Source organism: Ictidomys tridecemlineatus, chromosome 15 (genome assembly GCF_052094955.1).
Source record: "Ictidomys tridecemlineatus isolate mIctTri1 chromosome 15, mIctTri1.hap1, whole genome shotgun sequence".
NCBI classification, from domain to species: Eukaryota; Metazoa; Chordata; class Mammalia; order Rodentia; family Sciuridae; genus Ictidomys; species Ictidomys tridecemlineatus.
The window spans coordinates 16,309,138-16,319,467 of NC_135491.1; the positions used below are offsets into that span (position 1 = coordinate 16,309,138).

The window sequence follows — 10,330 nt, forward strand, 5'->3', positions numbered from 1 at the left end:
ATAAAACACAGGAATTATTGGAAATATCCAGCAAGTTTTAAAAAAAGGAAAGAAAAAATTTATAAAAATACAAAATACAACTGCTGACTTTACAAAATAAAATAGTTGTGTTAAATAGATCATAAACACAATCTAAGGGAGGAATAGGTAAATTGGAAGATGTTAATACCAAAAAAGACAAAAAACATTTGAATAGGATAATATAAAAAGAAAAATAAAAAGAGTTGTCAAGGAAATTTTCCCTAAAAAATCCACGTGTTCCACATAGTTCAACAGGTAAGATCTACCTAAGTTTTAAAGAAATTATACCAGTGCTGTGTAATTATTTTACAGCATGAAAGAACACTTCCAAATTCCATTTATGATATCAGTGTGCCACTGACATCAAAGCCTTGATGTCAAAGTTGGAACAATTATTTAATTTTGGAGTAAATGTGAAGATAAATCATTATTAACAATTATGTAAATATAATTACACCATATATAAAGGAGGAGTAAAACAGGGTAATCTTCTGTGGGAAAATATCACATTTTTTTAAAAGTGATGGTGGTAAAAAGAACATAAAAAAATAACTGAGGAAAAATATGAAAAAACATATATAACACAAAGAAGGCCAGTCACCCTACTGTGTTAAAAGTTCATACAGATTAAGAATTTAAAAGAGAAAAGGTCAAAAGACATAAACTGTTTATAAAAAGAAATAGATTTTAAATATTTTTTTAGTTGTAGTTAGACACAATATCTTTATTTATTTATTCATTCTTATGTGGTGCTGAGGATTGAACTCAGAGCCTTGCACGTGCTAGGTCAACGCTCTACTGCTGAGCCACAACCTCAGTCCAGAAATATAGATTTTAAACATATGAAAAAAATACTTGCCTTCATTCATAATAAAGGAAATATAAATTAAAATCACAGTTATTTTTACCTATCATGTTGGCAAAGAATTTTTAAAATGTTAACAGACTATGTTGGCAGAAATTATTGGTAGAAATATAAATTATTAGCCTCTTTGGAGGGTAAAAAAATACATGTGTATGTGTTTATGCATGTTATGCCTATATGTAAATGCATGTATAGATGTATATGTATATACACATCATACGTGTGCTCTTATGTACATGACAAATACAGAAGAAAATGGAAATATAGAAGAAGCTAATGGAAAATCAGCACTGACTAAAATTTTTACTGACGATAAGGGGGTAATCATAATTGAAGTATGAAAGCAAAAGCTAAAACTATAGTAGAAAGTATGACTATGATCCAAACAACAAACAGAGTAGGAAGTAAAGGACTATAAATGTCAACAGATTTATCTGAACAACTCAAAGTTCATGATTATCAGTATACAAAAGTAAAGAATGCTTTTTAAAAAGGTGGACAGGGAGATTTTAGATACAATAACAGAATATTATTGAAGTCGGGTTGGAAACTGATTAGAAAAGATTACTGCCCAGCACCCAGATTAGAAGGCCAACCCAGACCTCTAAGTTCCGAGGAAAGAATACTACCAAAAAATGACATCTTAGGGCTGTGGTTGTGGCTCAGTGGCAGTTGCGCTTGCCTAGTGAGGCACTGGGCTCGATCCTGAGCACTGCATATAAATAAATAAAATAAAGGTCCACTGACAACTAAAAAATTATTTTTTAAAAATGACGTCTTTGTTTTATAGAGTCCACACCAGCTATTACTACAAAATTCTACAGGGTTTTAGAAAATAACTTTGGAGAACATTTCGGGTTGATCAGCTGCTCACTGATTAACCATTCATAGTGTTTTATCCCCATCCTTACCTGTCTGGTTCCCTCCCACTAACCTGAACAGTGTCTACTAAATACTTCTTCTTCTACCACCCATGGTTCTTCTTCTTGCTCCAACTTGAAAATTACTTCAGGTTTGGTGAATGGATAGCCTGTCAAACAAATAACAGAGATTTGGGCACATATACCGGGAACAAAGAACAAACCAAGAATCCAGGCTGGCCCAGGAAAACTTGGCTTTGTAACAGACAAGAAAATGAGGCTTCTGGGAATGCTGCCCTGGTGTCTTTTCATAACCAAGGATGATCTTCTGTTTTGAAAGCTGCAGTGTCAGCAGCCACATGAACAAAAGCATCTCACAGCCAAAAAGCATTTAAAAGTTCCTACCGGGCATAGTGTTCAGCACACCTGTAATCCCAGTGACTTGGGAGGCTGAGGAAGGGAGATCACAAGTTCAAGGACAACTTAACAAGACCATGTCTAAAAATAAAAAAATGAAAACGGGTGGGATTGAGAGAGTTCAGTGGTAAAGTGCCCCTGGGTTCAATCCTCAGAACTATGACAAAGAAAAAATTGAAAAGTTCCATATATTTAAGACATATTTTCCCAAAATGTTTATTTCCATATAAAAACATATTTTCCCAAATAGGTTTTAACTATATGGAAAAATTCATGTTTCTAGAATTTGAATTATATAGTAAACTAGTCTTACCTACTGTGATTAAGTTGTTATAGTTTTCTAACATCACATTCCGGTACAGGTTCCTCTGAGCAGGGTCCAATTGCTTCCATTCCTCCTGGGTGAAGGCAATGGCCACATCTTTGAATGTCACTGTTCCCTGTAACAACACACTCCTGTTCAATCTGAAGTCTTCATCTCAGGGGATGTTGACAATATATTGAAACTTGTTCAGATACTATCAGAAATAAGAGGTTAAAAGAACCTGGACTGTTATTATTTTCCAAAGAACTAAAACAAACAAAAAAACAATAATAATATTAGAAACATTCTGTCAGTTCATGTTCATTCACTGATTTAGCAAGTACATATCAAGGGTTAAAGAGAAGATATCGGGTACCAATTTATTCTGAGTGTAAAAGAAATGGAAAAATAAAACTTTCAAGTTAACTCGCTTGGGACCTCCTAAATATCAAGGGCAGGAAAAATAAAAGCTGGATTTGGATGGTGGCAAAAGTAGGGAGAGAATGAGCGGTAAAATTTGAGGTTAAATTAATAGGACATTAATTTACCAGTTGTACATATTGTTCAAAAGGAGGAGAATTTTTTTTTGGGGGGGTACCAGGGATTGAATTCAGGGGTCTTAACCCATGGACAACATCCCCAACCCATTTTTTTTGGGTGGGGGTACCAGGGATTGAACTCAGGGGCACTTAACCAATAAGTCACATCCCCAGCCCTATTTTGTATTTTATGTAGCTACAGAGTCTCACTGAGTTGTTAGCACCTTGTTTTTACTGAGACTGGCTTAGAACTCACAATCCTCCTGACTCAGCCTGTGAGCCAATGGGATTTCAGGTGTGTGCCACTGCACCCGGCTTGCCCATTCCTTTTTGTGTTTTATTTTAAGACATGGTCTTGGTAAGTTGCTTAGGGCCTTGCTAAGTTGCTAAGCCTGGTCTGGAACCTGCAATCCTCCTGCCTCAGCCTCCCAAGTAGCTGGGATTACAGGCATGTCCACCATGCCATTGCAAGAGGAAGAGAAATCTTTGTTGGAAATTAGTTTATCATCCTTTAGTATGTGTCTGTAGCCATGAAAATAAGATCTGATGGCTCAAATTGAGAAAGAGGGTCACAGAATTCTACAGATAACAACAACAACAACAAAAAGATGCCCTGATAAATGGCCAGCACTAGAAGTATAACTGCAACTATGAGAAAATAGTATGAAGACAATTATAGTGTGAGTTTCAGAAATGAGAGATTTTTCAAGAAAAACTCTTAAAAGCAATGTGATTTGAATACAGAAATCTAGCAGTCCCTCCTAGTTCAAAATTAAAATGCCCCAAAGAATATGAACACAAGAAAAAAATCTTTAACAACACTGGAAAAAAGAGAGAAAACGTATTTCCTTATCTTTTGAGGAATTTCTACCAGAAATGGGATGAGATAGAAGTCCCTAACAGCTAATTCCCAATGTTTCTAAGAATTTATTTATTTATTTTTAAATATATTTTTTAGTTGTCAATGGACCTTTTATTTATATTTTATTTATTTATATGCGGTGCTGAGGATTGAACCCAGTGCCCCACACATGCTAGGCAAGCACTCTGCCACTGAGCCACAATCCCAGCCCTTCTAAGAATTTATTTTAGGATCTTTTATGATTCCATGAATATGAATATACATTAATACTAAGGGTTCAGAGAAAGCTGCAGCACTGATGGGATATCATCTCTAGGAAACCCTTCCTGCTGAAGGTCAGGACACTTGAAATAATTATGATGCTAGGGCAAGTGTAACCATGTGGAATGATGAGGTGGGAATCAACTATTGAGAATGGCAGAGCAATAAAACAGAAGGAATCTTGTTCCCTGGCCTTTGAAGGTAGAGGACCAGCCCTAGTCTGCTATCACCTAAAATTCAATACAAGAAATAAATTTCTGTCCTGTTATGGAAATGTTTTCTGAGATTTCTACTACAGGCAGTTAATTATAATCCTGACACATAAAAATACTCAGGTCATGCAGAGAACACTTCAAGTACCATGTTTGTGGCAGTCATGGAGGTATACACTGCTGAGAGTCCCAAATAGAGTTGGCAAACAGCCTGCAGTTTGAGAGCCAAACATTGCACCCAGCCAACGACTGAACATGGCGGGAGGCACTGGATTGTAGACTATTGCTACCTATAGTATCCCCCAATAGAAAAGTTTTGGTCATCAACTTCTCACTGGTCTAGCTGAGATTTTCTCACAGACACAGGACAGTCTGAGTTGGCAGAAGAAAGAATCTGCAATTGTGGCATTTGCACAACATGGATGGAATTGAGAGCATTATGTTAACTGAAATAAGCCAAACTCAGTCAAAGGTCATGTCTTCTCTCATAAACAGAAGCTCTTAGAGAGAAAAGGAAGGTGAGGAACCTCATGAAAACAGAAGGGAGACAAGAAGAGTAGAGGAAGAGGAGCAGGGTGAGGGAAGAGGGGAAGGAAAGGGGGAGGTCCTATGGAAAGAAATTGGTGACATTGTTATATTGTGTGCATGTACAAATACATAACAACAAGTCCCACTATTATGTATAGTTATAATGCATCAAAAAATACAAAGTATCTATCATATAATACAGAAATTATGCATTTTGAAGAATGAAAAAAGCATGAAGTAAATACAAACTCAGAGGAATATGAGACATCAGTAAAAGCATCAAAATATATATGATTTCAGTACTAAAGTATTAAGTTTTTTTTAAAGAGAGAGAGAGAGAGAATTTTTAAATATTTATTGTTTAGTTTTCGGTGGACACAACATCTCTGTTTGTGTGTGGTGCTGAGGATCAAACCCGGGCCGCACACATGCCAGGCAAGTGCGCTACCGCTTGAGCCACATCCCCAGCCCAAGTATTAAGTTTTTTAAATATATATTTTTAGTTGTACATGGGCACAATACCTTTATTTATTTATTTTTATGTGGTGCTGAGAGTAGAACCCAGTGCCTCACACATGCCAGACAAGCACTCTACCACTGAGCCACAACCCCAGCCCAAGGATGAAGTTTTAAAGAGAGGAAAGTACATGAAAATATTGTAAGAAATAATGACTAAAACTTACTAAATTTGGTGAAAAACACTAACACTGATATCTAAGGAGCTAGACAAACTCCAAGTAGGATAAACAACAAGGTACACATCTAGACACATCATAGTTCAAGGTTGAAGTAAAGATAAAACCTTACAGCAGCAAGTGAAAAACTTCATTATCTTCAAGGGAATCACAATAAAATTAACAACTGAATCAATGGAGACCAAATAACAAAGGGACAATATATTCAAAGTGTTGAAAGAAAAAAAAGCAGCTTTAAATAAAGAATCCTATATTTAGGAAAGTTATTTTTAAAAAAAGCTAGGCAGGAGGGGCTGGGATTGTGGCTTGGGGCTGGGATTGTGGCTCGCCTAGCACGGGTGGGACCCAGGTTCAATCCTCAGCACCACATAAAAATAAAGGCATTGTGTTGTGTCCATCTACACCTAAAAAATAAACATTAAAAAAATAAAAATAAAAATGCTAGGCAGGAAAAGCCAATGGAAAAGGGACAGAGTCCATTCTTTAAAATAGTCTTTGACAGATTTTACTTTTCCAAATTAAAGTCCATTTATTTGTTTATTTTAATGTTTTATTGGATTATAATTATACACAATACTGGGATTCATTGTGATATACTCAAACATGGACCTAACATAATTTGTTCAATTTCATTTCCTAATATCTTTGCTTTCCCTCCCATCTTCCCTCCCCTGTCCCCTTTATCCTATTGGTTTTCCTTTTGTTTTATTTAATTAATTTATTTATTTGGTTGTTTATTTACTTATTGGGTACTGGGGATTGAACTGAGGGGCACTTAAACCACTGAGCCACATCTTCATTTAGAGACAGGGTCTCACCAAGTTGTTCACTTTTGCTGAGGCTGGCTTTGAACTTGAGATCCTCCTGACTTAGCCTCCCGAGCTGCTGGGATTCCAAGCATGTGCCAATGCACCCATCTATTTTTTTTTAATTTAAAAAAATAATTCTGTAGGGTTATAGCTGTAGCTCAGTGCTAGAGCACTTGCCTCACATGTGTGAGGCACTAGGTTAAATCCTTAGCATCACATAAAAATAAACAATAAAATAAAGATATTTAAAAAATAATATTTCTTTAGTTGTTGATTGACATTTATTTTATTCATTAATGTGTGGTGCTGAGACTCGATCCCAGTGCCTTACACATGCCAGGCAAGTACACTACCACTGAGCCACAGCCACAGCCCTTCCCTTCTTTTTGTTTTCTTGCATTTTTCTAATATCCACATATGAGAGAAGCTCATAAAGGTTAAAAATGAAAATATTGTTTAATAGCTTACAGACTAATTTAGGGTCTAGGGGTACTTGAGGTTTTTCATTATGAATATTATGAAATTCTTACTTGAGCTCTGGGGTTATTTTTAAATTACAAAATAAATGACTGAGGGCTGAGGCTGTAGCTCAGTGGTAGAGCACTTGCCTCAAAGGTGTGAGGCCCTGGGTTTGATCCTCAGCACCACATTAAATAAATAAATAAAGATATTATGTCCATCCACAACTAAAAATAATAATAATAAATTACCTAGTTATTAGAATGTGTCCAGCACAGATTTAGATACTAAGGATAGCAGTAAGAAAGACAACATTCTGGGTCCTCTTGGAACTTACATTCTACTTAGGGCACATGGAAATGAATAAATAAATGAGTGAATAAGCAAGACAAAGTATAATAGTAATAAATCATTAAAATGTAATAAGATAATGGGTTTAAATAATATACTTTGAATTTGGTAACAGAAGCTGTTGAAGAGGGTAATATTTCAGCTGCAACCAGAATAAAGAGAAGGAACTAGTCATATAAACATGCAGGATGGTGGGCTGGGGCTGTGGTTGATGGTGGAGCACTTGCCTAGTATGTGTGAGGCACTAGGTTTGATCCTCAGTACCACATAAAAAATAAAGTTATAAAAAATATGCAGGATAATAGAAAATAATGATATGTTTAAAGTTGTTTCTTTAGGTATAAACTTTATCTCTTCAGAGGTGGGAAAATTCAGTGTAGCTGAAACATCATAGATAAGAGACCAGTATAGCACAAGACGGTGGTAAAGATGGAGGCAGAAGGCATATCCTGAAGGGTTTGGTTTGGTGAAGGACATTATCCCAAGCGTAATGGGAAGCCATGAGATGATTTTAAGCAGGGAAGGTTAATGCCTTAGGTTTTCAGTGTTCCCTTTGTATGTTCTACAGAAAATGAACTACAGATGATCAGTGATAAATGAAGGGAGATCAGTAGGAAGGTATCAAAGTAGTTCCAGGTAAGAGATAACGTGATGTTGGCTACACAACCCAGAGTGACCAGATCTGAGGTATGATTGGTCTTTTGTAAGTTAGATTAATCTGATAGTTTAAAAAATCTTATTTGCATTTTATTAATCATGAGGGTAGCTGAAGTCATAGAGGAAAGTGGCTGGGAACAAAGGCTCCACATTAATACTGTTCAGACTCCTGGTTCTAATACAATCTACAACCTTGAGCAAGTTTCTTAATCTTTCTATCCTTTTTATCCATTGTATTTGAAACATGGAAATAATGAGAGTATTCACCTCTCGGACTCCTTATGAAGATTTTATAATCTATGTAAAACTTTGACATTCTTTATATCATTATTTGTAACTTTTATGAGCCCTTCCTTTTTATTTTTTCAATTGCAAATTATTTCTTTCATATCCCCAGTTTTCTACCAGATTTCATTTTAATTACTGGCTTATAAATATATTTAAATACTAGATTAGTCTGCTATATATTACTAAAATTGTTATTGGTTTATTTTATTTATGGTTATTGTATCAAAAAGAATACAGTTTTTGTAGAGCCAGATTTAGTTGAGTTTCTCTTTTATCACCTATGAGTTCATATTATGTCAAAAAGGCAAACTTGTGAGGATAGAAAATACACTCAAGAAGGTTATCTTGGAGTGACTAGGAGCCCTCAGATATTGTTAGGGTATATTTGTGGACAGTTACTTTGGAAAACTGTTTTCAATAAAAGTTGACCTCATATATAACTTAGGATATATACCAGGTTCATCTTTTGGTGTATAGCCTAAGGAACATGTGCATGTGTCCAAAATGGACATCTACAATAAAGTTCACAGCAACTATTTATAATTTCTCTAAAATAAAAATCATCTAAATGCCCATTAACAGGAATTCATATGAATAAAATATGGTTTATTTACATAACTGAATAATAATATATGATGAAATTAACTGAGATCAAAGACACACTGTATATCTCAGTACAAAAAAGCTTTGAGCTGAGGGTGAAAAGGCAGTGAGAGAGATGTTCAATATCTGAGAGTGTAGGGTAAATGTGAGATAGAAAGATCACAAAAGTGTGAAGCAAAAGGGTTAAGTTCTGAGAAAAAGGAATTATCTGTGAAAAGGAGATAGAATATCACTTAGTCCAAGGGTCAATAAAAAAGAAATAAGGGATTGTGGGTTCAATTCATTAAAACTATGAATATTCAAACAAAATGTGTACTAGGTGATGAAGATAGGGCAGAAAACAAAGTAAAACACGCTCCCTGCTCACAGTCTAGTTAACTACACTTACAAGAATTTACCAGAAATTATTACTTTACATGTGGCTCTATCAGAAGCAAATGCCCACTGAAAAAGACAATTACATAGGGTCATTTGAAAGCCACATAGCCCACATCTTTCTTCAGATAGTCTAATTTTTTAAATTGAGGTATGGCATGCATAGATTAATGTGGTACAGTGTGCTGATGTTAAGTGTACAACCTGATACACTTTTGAGACACAGACATGTTTACTCAAAGTCAAAATACTAAACATTTTTAACACTTCAGCTTAATTCATGCCTTTTCCCAGTAAATACCCTCTCATAAGGAACCACTATTCTGACTTCTATCAAAGTAGATTAGTTTTACTAGCTTTTGAACTTTATATAAATGAAACCTTTTGTATATACTTTTTGTTTCTGGCTTCTTTTGCTCTGTTGATGAGATTTACCCATCTTGTTGCATGTACCAGTAATGTAGTCTTTTTTATTGTGTAGTATTCTATCATATGAAATACTAGATTTTATTCCAATTTTTCTTCTGATGTTCACTTGCATTCTAATGCTAAGGCAATTCAGATATTCTTTATTTTATCTTTGATCAAAACAGACCAACTGAAAGCTAACTTATCGATTATAATAAGTCACACAATTTTCATTAATCAAAGTGGCAATAAAAAAACAGCTTATTTCTGGGGCTGGGATTGTGGCTCAGAGGTAGAGCGCTCACCTAACATGCATGAGGCACTAGGTTCGATCCTCAGCACCATATAAATATAAAATAAAGATATTGTGTCCACTATAACTAAAAAATAAATATTTTTTAAAAGAAAAGCTTATTTCTGGTAGGAAATGTTTGGTTTTTTGTGTACATACAATGAAAATTAAGTAATGAATTTCTGCTCTAGTTTGCTATACTTATAAAAATGAAATTCATAAAAAAGTCCATCAACAAACTAAAAAATTTTTTAATGAGATTCATTTTTGAAGCCTATTCTCTCTGAATGAACCCACTTCATAAAATAGCCACATCTGAACTCTTCCCTAGTTTTAATCTTCTATTTTCTCTGAAAATGTTTTTTTATATAGGTCTTTCTAATTTACTATATGGATTACTGCCATCTCCTTAAAACTGCATTGCAGAATAAGGCAGAGAACAAAGAGAAAATTTAATATTTACCTGGGACTCAGTCATTTCCTCTTCTTTCTAGAAAGGGACAGGGTCCAAAGAGGCAGAGCTG

General features: G+C 34.9%; 1 protein-coding gene across 2 annotated transcripts in view; it reads right to left on the reverse strand.

Moving 5' to 3' along the window:
• LOC101973785 (uncharacterized) overlaps positions 1–10,330 on the reverse strand; it is a 52,209-nt gene that overhangs the window by 9,719 nt on the left and 32,160 nt on the right. For both annotated transcript variants that reach the window (XM_040279437.2, XM_078033110.1), the window contains exons 2-4: positions 10,270–10,327; positions 2,477–2,603; positions 1,821–1,916 (exon numbers count right to left, since the gene is read on the reverse strand). In XM_040279437.2, coding sequence (XP_040135371.2) covers positions 1,821–1,916; positions 2,477–2,603; positions 10,270–10,284 — 238 coding nt within the window. In that variant the 5' untranslated portion in view covers positions 10,285–10,327. The remainder of the gene's footprint in view (positions 1–1,820; positions 1,917–2,476; positions 2,604–10,269; positions 10,328–10,330) is intronic.